General features: G+C 39.9%; 1 protein-coding gene and 1 long non-coding RNA gene across 3 annotated transcripts in view; one reads left to right on the top strand and one right to left on the bottom strand.

Moving 5' to 3' along the window:
• gad1 (glutamate decarboxylase 1) overlaps nucleotides 1-15,519 on the top strand; it is an 83,084-nt gene that overhangs the window by 29,113 nt on the left and 38,452 nt on the right. For both annotated transcript variants that reach the window (XM_062964597.1, XM_062964606.1), the window contains 2 exons: nucleotides 1,185-1,427; nucleotides 12,400-12,490. In XM_062964597.1, the coding sequence (XP_062820667.1) occupies nucleotides 1,185-1,427; nucleotides 12,400-12,490 (334 nt within the window). The remainder of the gene's footprint in view (nucleotides 1-1,184; nucleotides 1,428-12,399; nucleotides 12,491-15,519) is intronic.
• Nucleotides 6,209-13,849, bottom strand: LOC134294228 (uncharacterized). Its single transcript, XR_010001195.1, has 3 exons — nucleotides 13,505-13,849; nucleotides 12,235-12,292; nucleotides 6,209-6,402 (listed from the first exon to the last, which is right to left on the bottom strand). It is a non-coding gene; the product is annotated as an uncharacterized LOC134294228 (long non-coding RNA).

Genomic DNA, 15,519 nt, shown 5'->3' with positions numbered 1-15,519 from the left:
GATGTCTATCCAGCCTCTGTTTAATAGCCTCTAAGGAAGGCGCTTCTACCACACTCTGAGGCAGTGAGTTCCATTGCTGAACAGCTTTTATAGTCAGGAAGTTCTTCATAATGTTGAGGTGGAATCTCTTGAACCCATTGCTCTGAATCCTAATCTCCAGAGTAGCTTTTTTTTCTCTTCGTGTCAGGAGCAACTGGAGTTGCTTCTGGAGTGAGAGAATTGGCCGTCTGCAAGGACGTTGCCCAGGGGACGCCCGGATGTTTTGATGTTTTTACCATCCTTGTGGGAGGCTTCTCTCATGTCCCCGCATGGAGCTGGAGCTGAAAGAGGGAGCTCATCCACGCTCTCCCCGGGTGGGATTCAAACCTGGCAGCTTTCAGGTCAGCAACCCAACCTTCAAGACACGAGGCTTTTATCCTCTAGGCCACCGGAGGCTCCAGGGTAGCTGAAAATAAACCTTTGCCCTCTTCATTCTGTCCCAAGTCCGGATCCCACACAGACAGAGAGATTTTCATGCACTCTCACAAACTTGTGCATAGTTTGGAGCAGTTAATCCTTTGAACTTCCCAGTCACAGTGTGACATTATGTAACTGATGATCATTACTATGCAGTGATTTTAGTAGGTGACTGAATGCCTCACACTGTTTGAGAACATATTTCATTTATTTGTCTTCTTGCTTGACCTGCTTACTACTGAATGGTAGCCTGCAAATATCACCTATTCGTTAGAATGTAACAAGCTCTGAGTTGCTTTTCTCTTTACCCATATGAAAAGTCAGGGGGAAATTTGTTTAATGGTGAGGAAAGAATATAGTATCCGTCTTGTCGTTTGTGGGATGCATTTCTAAAAGGGCCATTTGTCTGCAGAAGAGGTTGAAGTGTGTAGAAGGAGCCTGAGAATGCTTTTGCTACCTTTCATGGCCGGAATCACAGGGTTGTTGTGTGTTTTCCGGGCTGTATGGCCATGTTCTAGAAGTATTCTCTCCTGACGTTTCGCTCACATCTATGGCAGGCATCCTCAGAGGTTGATATACTTCACAACCTCTGAGGATGCCTGCCATAGATGTGGGCGAAACGTCAGGAGAGAATACTTCTAGCACATGGCCATACAGCCCAGAAAACACACAACAAGCCTTTTGCTACCTTTTCTAACAGAGTTGGTTGTTGCTGATCTCTTGCTCAGATTTGCTTCCAGCCAAAAATGGTGAGGAACAGACGGTGCAATTCCTTCTGGAGATTGTGGACATTCTCTTGAACTATGTGAGGAAGACCTTCGACCGGTCCACCAAGGTGCTGGATTTCCATCATCCCCATCAGCTCCTCGAAGGAATGGAAGGCTTCAACCTTGAGCTTTCTGACAACCCAGAATCACTTGAGCAGATTCTGGTGGACTGCAGGGACACACTGAAATATGGAGTCAGGACAGGTAAGAGAATATCATGGGAGCTGCACTAAATGAGGGGAGGGGTGTACTGCTGGGTCAAGGTTTGAATGCACATGATGCAGTGGCTCTTCAAAGCCAAGGCCTGGGTTTGATCAGTGACAGGCTGTAATGAAGTATGAATTTTGGTTTACAGATATTATGTTTAATTGTGTGTTTTTGTTTAAAAAGGGTAAGTATTATAGTCATTGCATCTCAGCACTCAGAGGCTGGTTGCCATGGAGAAGTAGATGGAGCCAACTGCCGTTTAGTGGAAGAAGTGCAGAGTTTAAAAAAGTCAGTCAGTCTGTGCTCTGATGAGGCACAGGGAAGATTGATTCCAGGTTGATGGGATCAAGGAGACTCAATTGTTCATTTTGAGTCGGTTTTAAATAAGTTTGGCGACTTATTTAATGTAGTCTGTGTCCTGGTAAGGCACAGAGAATCTGTGATAGTATATCACAGGGGTGACTGTGGTTTGACGTCACTGGAAAGTCCAAGTTTCAGACTTTGGGAAGCAATCCCAGCTGGACTCACAGAGATCCATTGAAGTAACAGTTTAAAAGTGGCAGAGGAAGAAGTTTTAACTACTTTAAGTAAAAGAAGTGAAACTTTAGAGAGTTGATTCATCTCATTCTAGTATTGTAACCGTTAATAAGAATACCTCTAAGTGAGAAACAACATTGTAACCACCAAGCTTGTGCCTAAATAAACTTGTTATTGTTCTTCCAACATCTAAGCCTCTGTCGCATATATTCTAAACCCAGTTACGCTACCCTTTAAAGTAAAAGTAAACATCTCCCTGCATCTTTGGTGGTCTGCATCTTTCCAAATTAGTGTTAGTCGTTCATAGACCTTTTACAAATTGGTGGCAGCGGTGGGATAAAAAGATTCCCCCAGCCTGAAAGAACCTTAGTCAATATTAATTCTTTACACAGGCCACCTGGGAATGTGTTATATGCTGTCTTCACCAGTGAAGAAAGAACACATTTCAATGTAGTAATAAGTGAAATCCTTCAGAATAGATGGGTGCTAGGGCACGTGAATGATGCTCTTGGAAGTACAGAGTTATCCACTCATTCCTTACCTGAGTGGCACAGTTTCTTTCTATTTGAAAACACAATTTCATCCTCCTTGCAATGATACTCTAATGATTTGTGCTGGTGTTTAAAAAAAATTGGCAGAACTGAAGAAATTGCTTTCCCTGCTTGGAAACCAAACACTTTGCATGTCTGTATGTTGAGGTTCTGTTTGGGCAGGTCTTTGAGGGGCAGGGGGAGGGTTATCAAGATGAAACTGGAAGTTTTTAAAAATATGCTGCACAATAATAGTAAATTCTAGGGAAAGTGCATCAGGAGTAATTTTTGTTTTTCTGCAATGCCCCAAGACTTTCCTCAGAGTATTTCTTGAACCCTGGAGCAGATTATGAGGGTATATGGGATGAGGGGAGGCAAGATGGGGGGAGGACCAACTCTTTCATGATCTGCTGCTGGAAGTGGTATATCAGGTTGGCAATGTTATGTAACATTTGTTATGTTATGTAACACTGATTTACACAACACAGTGGAGTTAACTTTTGGGTAAATATACTATGAATATGGTATATCAAAGGAGCCCCGGTGGTGAAGTGTGTTAAAGTGCTGAGCTGCTGAACTTGCAGACTAAAAGGTGCCAGGTTCAAATTCCAGGAGCGGCTTGAGCGCCCACTGTTAGCTCCAGCTCTTGCCAACCTAGCAGTTCGAAAACATGCAAATGTGAGTAGATCAATAGGTACCGCTCCGGTGGGAAGGTAACGGTGCTCCATGCAGTCATGCCAGCCACATGACCTTGGAGGTGTCTACGGACAACGCCGGCTCTTCAGCTTAGAAATGGAGATGAGCACCACACCCCAGAGTTAGACATGACTGGACTTAACTTCAGGGGAAACCTTTACCTTTACCTACGGTATATCAACATGGATCAAGCAGCCCCTTCCTCCCTTCCTTTCCAAGAGTATTTGTAGCTTTCAGCTGAAAACTGAGAACCCTCGACCTATTTAGTAATTTGTTACAATAGCCATTCAGTAAGTAGTTATTGTGTTGGTCAGAGACCTGGGATTGTGTCCAAGGAGTGGTTACATACAAGCTGAATGGGGGATCTTCCAAATAATCTGTCTGAAAGCAAACGAGCCAGACCATACCCCACCAGGAAATTACTTTTTCATATTGACTGTCAATACGATCAGCTTTTGTTTCTACATTAGATGATACATTTGGAAAAAACTGTTACTTGAGTGAAGTCCCCCTAAAGAAACATATTTGGCAAAGATTCAGTTTCTTTGATAATTCCACTTCCATTTAACTACCTCACTGCTGCTGTAGAACAATTGTCAGCAACACAGAATGCATACTCCCATCCATTTTTAAATCCATCCACTCTACTCCTCCGACTATTCTCGCTTCCATTGCATAACGGGTAGAGCCAACCTGTTGTAGTTAATCATCACTCCAAATTAATGCCTCTTCCAGATAAATTTTGGAAAAAGCATTTCCCCATTAAATGAAGGGCCAATCTAATCAGTTTTCAAATTTGAATATTTGCATTCTGGCTTTATTTTCGCCTGGTGAAAACAAGCAGTTCTTCTCATCCCAAGACTTTGTCTTGTTCATATCCTTCCTGTTTGCTTCTCGGTTTTTGTGACACTGAACCAAGATAGAAAGAAACAGAAAGGAGCAACACTGAAAAGATGAGAAGACAAAATTGTTCAGTGCGTGCAGCTTGCAATATTTGTATCTGTAACCCCTAAATAGCCATGGCTACTATTCTCTGTGATAGGAGGAAATAGCATCAATCACAGGGAATATCTTTTAAAAAGTTGTGCAATCACCAGTGTCTACTCTGAAGTTAGTCCCATAATGCAGAACTCAAATGCTCCTGTCATTTTGGGAGGAGACTTTAACGCTAAGATGGGCCCAAATCTTGCTTTATAGCAAGACTCTCCCTCCCTTATGCTATAATATTGAAACCAGGAAACATTTTTATCTAATTTATTCATTTCCTGTTGTGTTTTTAGTGCCCAATTCCCATTTTTTTATTAATAGATCTTTATATTTAACCCAATTTTCCCACTTTATTCTTCTTCTTTGGGAGGCCTCTAATGGTGATATCCATAATGGTGTTTTTTTTTGTATAACTTTTTAAATATATTTCTCCCATACCTTAAGAATTGAGGACCTTATAAAATGAAATTATTCTATATCTTCTTCTTTTTCATACCAGAGATAAGAGTGCCACCCTAATCTCAGGTCTATTCCCTTCAGATTCAAAATTTTGCTATTTTCAAGTTTTGCCCAATCTTTGGCCCACAATAGTGCTGCAGCCTCAAAGTATAGTTTTAAATCGGGTGTAGCTAGACCTCCCCTCTTTCTTTCATCAATCATGTATTTTACTTCAGTTCTGGGCAGAGCTGGCTCTAGGTATTTTTCAAGTGTAGGCGAACACAATATTGGTGCCTCCCCCCCCCCCCCAAACCAATCACTGAAAAATAAAAGCGTTGGAAAAGGGAAAATGTTTGATAATAAGGAGAGATTAAGGAAAAGCCTATTAAACATCAAATTACATTAAGATTTTACAAATTAAGCACTAAAACATCATGTTTTACAACAAATCAACAGAAAAAGCAGTTCAATACCTTGCGGAGGCAGGCCGACAGGAGTTGCCTCGATGGCGCCCCCAACAAGATGGCGCCACAGGCAACTGCCTAGTTGGCCTGGTGGTTGAACCGCCTCTGGTTCTGGGTTTCTTTTTCATTTTTTGGCAAATAAACTTCATTATATCTTTATGACAAAATTAAAAAAGACTGGCCAGAATCCTGAACGGGATCTTGTCAACAGCTTGTTTATTTTAACTTCTTTTGTACCGCAGGTTATATGTTGTATGTATGTCTATGTGCTAAATGTTTTGATACGGTCAATGGGCTAATCAATAAAATGTGATTGATAGTCCCATTGAATTCAACGGGGTTTACTCTTGGGCAAAGGGTTGTCAAATTGTGGCCTTAAGTCTAACTTCCTGTCATTCAAGTGACCATGTTTTCACCATTGTTTAGAAAATACAGAAAGATGTTATCAATGGGAAATGTAACTACATTCAATTATTTAAATCAATGATTTAAAATCAAGGGTGCGAGAGCCAATTTTAAATCATAGATTTACATCATGCTGGTTTGACTCTATCCCTACTACTGTAGTCCTGTGTTTAGGAAGCATGCTGTCTGATTTTTCTGCCACCCACTTTACCAGTGACTCTTGCCTTATTGCTCACAGTAGGCAGACCTCTAGGCAGTTCTGTTTGTCACTCAAATGGGCATTTTGCACGATTGGGTGTAGACAGCTCAGCCATACACACTTGAAAAGTCGTAATCTTTTTCAGTTGATGAAATGCAGGCTGCCTGTATCTCAAGGGAATAATGTCATTAGGTAAATGAGAGCATAAATGACACTGAATTTGAAGTTTTTCTTCTTTATGTTCCCAAGACAGTTAATGCCAAAAACTAAGAAAGGAAAAAGGCGACTGCAAGTCTTGGTATCATTAATATTTGCAGTCCTACTGATAACTCATTATGCAAGGCAAGTTCCCTGCTTCCAGGCCATTCCAGAGTACCAGACATAAGATATCAAATGTAATTTCCATAGTAATTTCTCCCATTCTTTAATGAGTGAGGATGGATATTCTGGACTTGCTTTTAAAGAGCCTTTAATGTTTAAGTTGTGAGTGAGGAGGTTTCTTGAAATGTTTTAAGACTATACTGTTAGAAAAATCTTGCCTTTATTAAACTCTGAACATGAAGTCTGTACTTGGCTCTCCTGGGATCTCAGCAATGAAAGGTTATTTCCTTTTCTGGAGAGCTGGGCTTGTGACTCAGGGTTGTCAAGTGTCCATTCACTTGAATATTCATTTAACTTGAAGCCAGAACTTTATGTTGATAGAGACAGAAAAGCATCTGTGGAGACAAAGACAGACAGGCTTGGTTGACTTAATCCACTCTTGTTTTTAGCACTATGCTGGCATTTCCAGGCAGTGATATATTTCCCCTCTTAAGGACTACTCTTTCGGTTTAAATAATTATTTGTAATATTTCAGCACAGGAACTTGTAATTTCCAGGTGCTGAGGGCAAACCACCAACCACCAACCAACAGTTTTTCATTTATGAGGAGGGGAGCAGAGACGTAGCTACGTCTCTGGAATGTTCGTGGTTCCCAACCTTTTGTCCTCCAGTTGTTTTGGGCTTGAACTCCCAGAAATCCCAGCCAGCTTACCAGTTGTTAGGAATTGTGGGAGTTGAAGTCCAAAACACCTGGAGGACCAAAGGTTGGGAACTACTGGTATAAACAGAGCCAACACTATGGCCATCACACTAGGCCCTGTAATGCAGTGGCACCAGAAAGGTTCATAACTCCCTTTGTGTGACAGGAACACCATGATACACATAGCAATTCATATGTTCTGTTAGGGGCAAGATTTCAGCTACCATCTGGAAGTGCCATAGTAAATAAGCTTATTGCTATATGATGAATTAAATGCCATCACACACTCATGTTTGACTCCTTCACTCTGATCAGCAAAGCAATCAGTTAATCAGTCATTTGTTCAATCAATGACTTTATTTATATCCTGCCCGTTTCCCAAGATGAAATTCAAGGCAGCAGAGTGAAGGGCATTGTGAAAGTACAGCAAATGGGCAATTATCTATCTTAATGCTACATTTTTGCCAATCTTTCGCATCAAGATGTCTTGGGAAATCTCGAGTTATGTTATGGATTTTAATGGAGGAACAAACATAATTAGATTTTGATATCCCATTTTTTCACAATATTAATTTTACTTTGTAGCTCTTTTTGAAGAATGTATGCATTTTGGCATGACTCGAATGCTAACCTAGAGTAGTAGTTGTGTCTACCAAAAAATCTACTTTCACTGAAGTTGAGAAAAAAAAACATTGAGCTGTGTTTCAGATGATTAGTACAGCTTCTTTTGCAGGCTGGGACTCAGGGAGGGGTGTTGCATTCGATTTTAATAGGAGTATTTTTTTAAAAATAGTTTTTATTGTGGTTTTATCTATAATTACAGTGAAAGCGAGGAAAACAATTGTGTGTAGAAAGTGGGGGGAAAGTAGAGACCAGAGACCAAGAAGAAAAAGAAGATAAAACCAGGAGAAAAAAGAAAAATAAATAATAAACTTAAAAATAGGTGTGAGAAAAAAATAAAAAAATAAAAAATAAAAAATAAAAAAATAAGAATAAAGAGAAAAAAAAGAGAAAAAAGAAAGAAAAATTTGAATGACTTCCCATTGACCTCTTAAGGGTTTTAAAATCTTATAGTCTATTTTCATCTCTGGTATTAACAGTCTTGTAGTTCTGATGTATATCACATATCAAATAAGTCTATTGTTAAATTATATCCTTCTTTCTGAATAAAGTCTCTGAAGCCCAGCCAATCTGTTTTTTCTTTGACTTCTCTTAGTCTTTGAGTTAAAGTATCCATTTGTATTATATCGAACAGTTTTAAAATCCAATCGTTGATGGACGGTACCTCCTCTTCTAGCTACAACTAGTCTTGCTGCGGTTCCAATAAAAAATATTTATTTGTCTTGATTCTTGTTTGTTTTTACATTTGGCATAACTAATAAATATGTATCTGGTGATAGAGGAAACTTGAGTCCTAGTATTGATTGTGACACCTTGTGGACATTTTTCCAGTATTCTTTGATTTTCTTACATTTCCACCATTGATGTAAGAAGGTTCCTACTTGTTACATTTCCAGCATTTTTTCGTATTGTGTTTGTTAAAATTTGCTAGTTTGGCGACTTTAATAGGAGTATTAAATACAGTCGAGTCTCACATATCCAACTTTTGCTTATTCAATGTTCTGTATTATCCAACGCAGTCTGCCTCCCGCCTGAATGCGCAGATAGCAGATTTTCAAAACTCTTCACAGGACTAAAATTTTTAGGGATTTAACTTCTGACAATGTTGTTACTGTAAGTTCATTTTATGCAATTTTATCTTTATTTGTAGTCCATTTTTTAGTAGTCAGTGTTTTTGTAGTCAATGTTTTCAATACATTGTGATGTTTTAGTGCTAAATTCATAAATACAGTAATTACTACGTAACGTTACCATGTATTAAACTGCTTTTTCTGTTGATTTATTGTAAAACATGATGTTTTAGTGCTTAATTTGTAAAATTATAACGTAATTTGACATTTAATAGGCTTTTTCTTTATCCCTCCTTATTATCCAACATTTTTGCTTATCCAACGTTCTTCCAGCCCGCTTATGTTGGATAAGCAAGACTCTTCTGTAGTATGACTATGTTTCTTCTCTGCTTCTGGGTGTCAGACTTCTCTGGCTTAGATCTCCACCAGCCTTTGATGAGCTAATGAGAATCCAGATTGTGGTAGTGATAGGAAAAATATATATTTTTCTTTGCTGAAGGGGGATTCATTAAAGTGTATTGGTTGACTATCAGCATTGAAAGATACTTTTAAAATACATGAAATGGTTCCACGTTTTTTCTGATTAACAGGTAATTGCAAATGGAGGGCCATGGTTACAACCAGCATGATGATAAATGTAAATTTGTTTCTTATTTGTTGTACATGGCATCAGGGTCATTTCTCTAATAGGAAAGATCTTGTCTTTTTTCTGAGTGCTTGATGTACTACATTTTATATGTGAGAGGAGTGTTGTTCATCTTTTACACAGCTCATTTGTTGTTATTGTGTTTGGCATGATTGTTACTGAGGCAAATCTTGCATACTGAGATTTTGGCTGGATGAATGACCCAAACATCTGTTGGATATTCCCTATGGTGGAATTAAAGAGGTGTGTACTGCTGAGTGTGATGGATAATTGGTAGAGTGTCAGCACCTGACTGGAGAGACCTAGTTTCAAATTTGTGTTCAGCCACAAAGCATTTTTGGTGACCTTGAGCTACTGACATGCCTGTATAATCTATTTCAGAGGAATGTGTAAGAATAATAGTATAGAGGAGGAAAATTCCATGGATGTTGTCTTAAAGTGACTGGATGAAAAGTGAGGTGCAAATTAATGATAAATGAAATTATCATAGCCCACAGTCAGATAAAATACATCCTATTAGTGGTGTCTGTCTTTCCTATATAGCTATAATACATTCCTGTGCTTAAAAATAGGACTATTATTTTGAATGTGTTATTACTACCTCATTGAGCAATTGTTTAGAAGAGTGGAGAATCCCAAACTTAGACTGATTATCTCAGGTCACTGATAATACCAGGCTAATACGGCATTACTTGTTCTCCACTCACCTTTCCTGTGCTAATCACTAGGACAGCAATAGAGATAGAAGTACAGAAACCTGGATTAGTTAAAGTACCTAACTTCCTTTTAAACCCATATTACCCCATTGAGCGTTCAGACAGAATCACGGTTAAAGCAAAGTATAGATAGTTTATCTCGAGAGTAAGTTTTAAATTTTTGAAAGACAGATAAACAAAAAGAGCATGAGTGTATATTTTGACCAATGCAGTTTTGATGAAAATAGCAACTTTTAAAAAGCCATGTGTAAAGATGTCAGGCAGGGGGGAATCTTTTAAAAATCCCACCTCTTATACCAATTGCGCAGATATGGAGATGGAGGTTGCTTTTATTAAATTATATTATATATATATTTAACTATATCCGCTGCCACCAGTGATTAAAGATCTTTTTATTTAAAAACTGCCACCAAATTATAGAGGTTTTATAATGCTGCCACCAAATTACAAAGGGGATCATCAATTCTTGCCACCACTATAGGAATACGTAGCCACTAGCTACTTAGAGGGGAGACTTTTAAAATGTTATGTTTCTTCTTTCTTCTTCTACTTTATTCTTGATGAATATGTGTATGTATGACAGAGACTGAGATGTTTGAAGGAATAATAACACATTTATTTAGGCACAAACTTGATGGTTACAATAACTTTTCTTCTTGTTTGAGGTACGTTGCTGAACAGTTGCAACATTATATTGAGGTGTTTCAAACTTTAAAATTCCACTTTAATCACAGAATATCTGTTCCTAGTCAGGAGACAGACTACCTTAAAATAAGTCACCAAACTTATTTTAGACTTGGCTCAAAATCCAACCTTTGAGCCACCCTGATTCTCCAACTGAGAATCAGTCCTAACTGCAATTCCTCCAATTACAGACTACCTTAAAATAAGTCACCAAACTTATTTTATCCCTCATCCCCTAACTTAGGATCAGCCTTCCCTGAGCTTCAACAGAGCCCACACTGAGTTCCCCTCCAAATTCTGCGCTCTCTTCAGCTAACCCAGTTGGCTCCTCCCCCTTCTCCATGGCAACCAGCCTCTGAGTGCTGAGTAACTGAAATATTAACCCTTTTAAAAACACAGTTAAACATGCCATCTGTAAATAAAAAATCACACTTCGTTACACCATGTCCATAAGAAATATGTATATGCTCTTTTCAACAACTTCATAAATGCACAGTTGCCTTGCATGAAAACTCCAAAATTCTTGTTTTTTATGATAGAAAACAACAGCAAAGGATACTATAATGGATGTTGTCAGTATTTCTGAATATAACAAAATATATTTAAAATTCAAAATGCACGGGTCAGTAGTCTAAAGAGGAAATTGAAAGTCCCAGAGCTGCTTCTACTGCTTTTTAATCTATTCTCCACAAGGTTTAATGAAACTGGGGGATGGAGAAGGGTTAATTTCTGTGCAATTGACTACTAATATAAATATATGGTGGTTTATTCTCCCTCTCTATTAATTACTCATTCATATAAATTAAATGTGAATGTAAACTCCATTGGAGAGGAGCAAATGAATACATAGAACTAGCTATTCTTTTCACTCTAGTCTGTACCTAAATGACAGACCAGTTTCCTACTTGCAAATACAGTAGAGTCTCACTAATCCAAGCCTCGCTTATCCAAGCCTCTGGATTATCCAAGCCATTTTTGTAGTCAATGTTTTCAATATATCATGATATTTTGGTGCTAAATTCATAAATACAGTAATTACAACATAACATTACTGTATATTGAACTACTTTTTCTGTCAAATTTGTTGTACAACATGATGTTTTGGTGCTTAATTTGTAAAATCATAACCTAATTTGATGTTTAATAGGTTTTCCTTAATCCCTCCTTATTATCCAAGATATTCGCTTATCCAAGCTTCTGCTGGCCCATTTAGCTTGGATAAGTGAGACTCTACTGTAATAACAAAAGGGATAGCAACAACAAATTTTTCTTTTTGCAGCAGAACCTAGGAAATCAGGTTGTTGTTGACAGAACAGCAGTGGGAAGTTGTGGTTCTCCAACTGTTGTTAGACTTCAGCTAATCAGCAAAGCCAGTGATGACGAATGCTGGGAGATATAGTTCAACAAAATCCAGATCAGTTCCTACATCTGGGATGGGATTGCCAGACTTTTGAGATAAATGGCATAGATGACAATGTGAATTACTGAGACCTTTAAGCATGGCCACATGGCAAAGTCACTCACATATAGGCCCAAAAACTCTGTAGGGTAGCAGAATTGCATGACTGAGGCTATACTCTGTGTAGAGTATAGCTGTAGGCTGTTAGAGCTGTGGAGAATGGATGGAGGACAGAGGAGCTGAGGTAGAGAGTCTATGTGTGTGTATACACACACACACACACACACACACACACACACACACACACACACATATCTTTTGAAGCAACTGAAGATAAAGCCTTCCGGCATTCTAGCAGTGAAAGAATATCTGTGTGTGGACTCTTTCTTACATTGCTCAGGAGAATCAGGGTCCAAGCTGATTCATGGTTTGGGGACACTTCCAGTGATCTAATGAGATAGAGGAAAATAGCTCACAAGGATAATATGAAACATTTTTTTAAAATTGACAGTGTTTGTACACAGTATCAATACAGTGATGTTATTCATCTTTCTAGGTCATCCTCGATTTTTCAACCAGCTTTCTACAGGGCTTGATATCATCGGCTTGGCTGGAGAATGGCTGACATCTACTGCTAATACGAACATGTAAGCATCCTTTTGTTTCCTCTGAGGTGCATGTGTCCATCCCCCCACCCCCACAAAAGTACTTTGGCAAGCCCTTCCTCTACAAGTGGTACATTGAAAGGCATATATGGGTGGGAGTGACTATGGATACCACCCAATGCCTGAGCCTAGCTACTCATACTTGAGAGAATACATAATTCATGCAACAGGCAAACAGGATTGTCCTGGTGCATTTGCTGCCCATGATAAAGGGCAAGGTCACCACCATCCCACACTCCATTCCTTGAGCAGGAGTAAGCTGCACAGGTGGCTGAATTTTGTTTCCATGATACCAATGGGATAGTATCGTCAGAAGTGGCCCTAGATAATTTCGCCTTGTAGGTGAACCTAGTGGCCACGCCCCCCCCCAAAATTGTGCCCCCCCCAAGGCCCCGCATATACCTTCGTCGTTGTCGGGGGCCATCGGGTCCCTCCTCGCCGAGCGCGGAAGGCCTCAATTGAGGCCTAGCTCTTCTCGCGAGGTCTTGCGAGTCCTCATGGGACCTCGCAAGAAGAGCTAGGCCTCAGTCTGAAGCCTAGCTCTTCTAGGCCTCAATTGAGGCCTTCTGCGTTCGGCAAGGAAGGACCCGATGGTCCCCGCTGCCGCCACCACAGGGACGGCTTGATGGCGCCCCCAGTGAAATGTGCCACAAGCGGGTGCTTACATTGGCCGCTATGTTGGGCCGGCACTATCGTCATCTACACTATTTATTTATTTACAGTATTTATATTCCGCCCTTCTCACCCTGAAGGGGACTCAGGGCGGATCATATTACACATATAAGGCAAACATTCGATGCCTTGACATAGAAGAAAGACAGAAGACAAACGTAGGCTCCGAGCTGGCCTCAAACTCATGACCTCTTGGTCAGAGTGATTGGTCTCAGCTGGCTGCAGCTGGCTGCTCACCAGCTTGCGCCACAGCCACACTATTCATAACTATGTCCTGGGAAACAGTCAAGGAGTTGATGTAGAAATTTGCCTTTGACTACTTACTTGTCTTACCCAGCATGCACCACCTGAGGCAACTGCCTCACTCTTCTTAATGGCTAGGCTATGAATTCAAGCAATGAAAAATTGCCATTGTTGTTGTCAAACAGAAAAGGCTTTCCAGCTTTTGTTCATTTGAACTTTCTTCAGGGGAAAACATTACTTAAGTCTGCCAAGAACAAACAAAGGACAAGACAAATTGGTGCACTTGGCTCTTTTCCTCCTCCTCCTGAGGGTAGGGGTAGACTCTGTTCTAAATAAAGTGAAAGATAATTAAAGCTTGGTAGCTATAGACACATTAATTAGGAAGTTTACTTTGATGATAAGTGGCCATGAGGTCACAATGGAGTAAGTTCTAGAATCATTGGATACCTGGGATGGAGGATTAGAGGGAAAAGGGAAACCAGCAGAGCAAAATAACCACAGGACTATGGATACTTCCAAATGAGGTTTTTATTGTACAGTTACCCTGCTCATGGAATTTTGCCAGGAGCCCAAGGAATAGTGTCTTCATCTTACAACCTCCATGTGTTTTCCTGTTGTTATTGTTTCATATTTTTTTTCCTGACCAAAATGATGTGAAAATATGCACAATGCATTTTGATTGGGAGCACCTAAAGTCCTCAGTCTAAAAGCACCCATATGGGAATTGAAACATCACAACAACTGCAAAATGCTCACCTTGAGCCCATTAGAAATGATCAAGTAAGCTGATCTACTTCTAAAGACTGTTCATGAGTTCATAAAGAAACCTATTCCACACATTTTGAAGATAACTCCTTCCTTAAGCAGATACAAAATCTGCAGTCATTAGTATCCAAGTGCCATCTGTCCAGGTGCTCGCAGTTGGCCTCTGACGGTCTTCATGACTGTCCTGAGAATTCACCTGAATCAAGTCTTTGGGTCACATAGTACACTGTTCAGAACATTGAAGCTAATTTTAGAATAAATAATAATAATAATAATAATAATAACAACAACAACAACAACAACAACTTTATTTTTATATCCCGCCTTCATCTCTCTGAAGAGATTTGGGGTGGCTTACACAGGGACAAGCCTGATCCAATAAAATAGATTAAAACATAGATTAAAACACATCTCAATAAAATCAACAACAAGAAGGCAATAACATAAAAACAGCATCACCAACAGCCAATAGTCTGAGCAGTAATGGGTACTGAAATTCAGGGGGAAGGGAATTGTGCAACAGAATTTCAGAACAGGGCTGTGGTGGACAAAAATGCAAGAGCCAATAATAAATTAGAAGTAAAAGAACAATATCAGTTTAAAACGCTAAACTTATAGGAGGAAGGCCAGGGATAAAGTGTAGGAACTGCTGAAAGATATAGTTGGGGGCCAAATATCTTGTGAACTGCTTAATCGAAAACACAACTGAATATCCATGTTTTTAGCTCTTTATGGAACATGGGCAGTATGGGTGTCAGTCTAATCTCCCTGGGGAGAGTTCCAGAGCTGGCGGGGGGCCACCACTGAGAAGGCTCTCTCTTTCATCCCACCAAACATAACTGAGATGGAGGTGGGAGTGAAAGAAGGGCCTCCCCTGCAGATCTTAGAGCCCACGTGGGTTCCTAAGAGAAGTTGTGATCACGAAGATATGCAGGTCCCAAACCGTTTAGGGATTTGTAAGTAATTACCTGCACCTTGAATTAGGACCGGAAACTTATCGGCAGCCAGTGGAGCTGTATAAACAGAGGAGTTGACCGTTCCCTGTAGTTCGCTCTACTTAACAACCTGGCTGCTGACCTTTATACCAACAGCAATTTCTCAACCATCTTCAAAGGCAGCCCCACATAGAGTGCATTACAGTAGTCCAATCTAGAGGTAACTAAGGCATGGACCACCATGGCCAAGTCAGACTTCACGAGGTACATCCACAGTTGGTGCACAAGCTTTACCTGTCAAGCTACGCCCGTTTTCATTGGTAAAGAGTCTGGGAGTCCTCTTGGACCCTTCACTGACAATGGAGGCCCAGGTCTCTGCCGTTAGCAAAACCGCCT

This window comes from Anolis carolinensis, chromosome 1 (genome assembly GCF_035594765.1).
Source record: "Anolis carolinensis isolate JA03-04 chromosome 1, rAnoCar3.1.pri, whole genome shotgun sequence".
In the NCBI taxonomy this organism is placed as follows: domain Eukaryota; kingdom Metazoa; phylum Chordata; class Lepidosauria; order Squamata; family Dactyloidae; genus Anolis; species Anolis carolinensis.
Note: the sequence above shows the minus strand (reverse complement) of the source record. Positions and strands in the feature narration are given on the sequence as shown.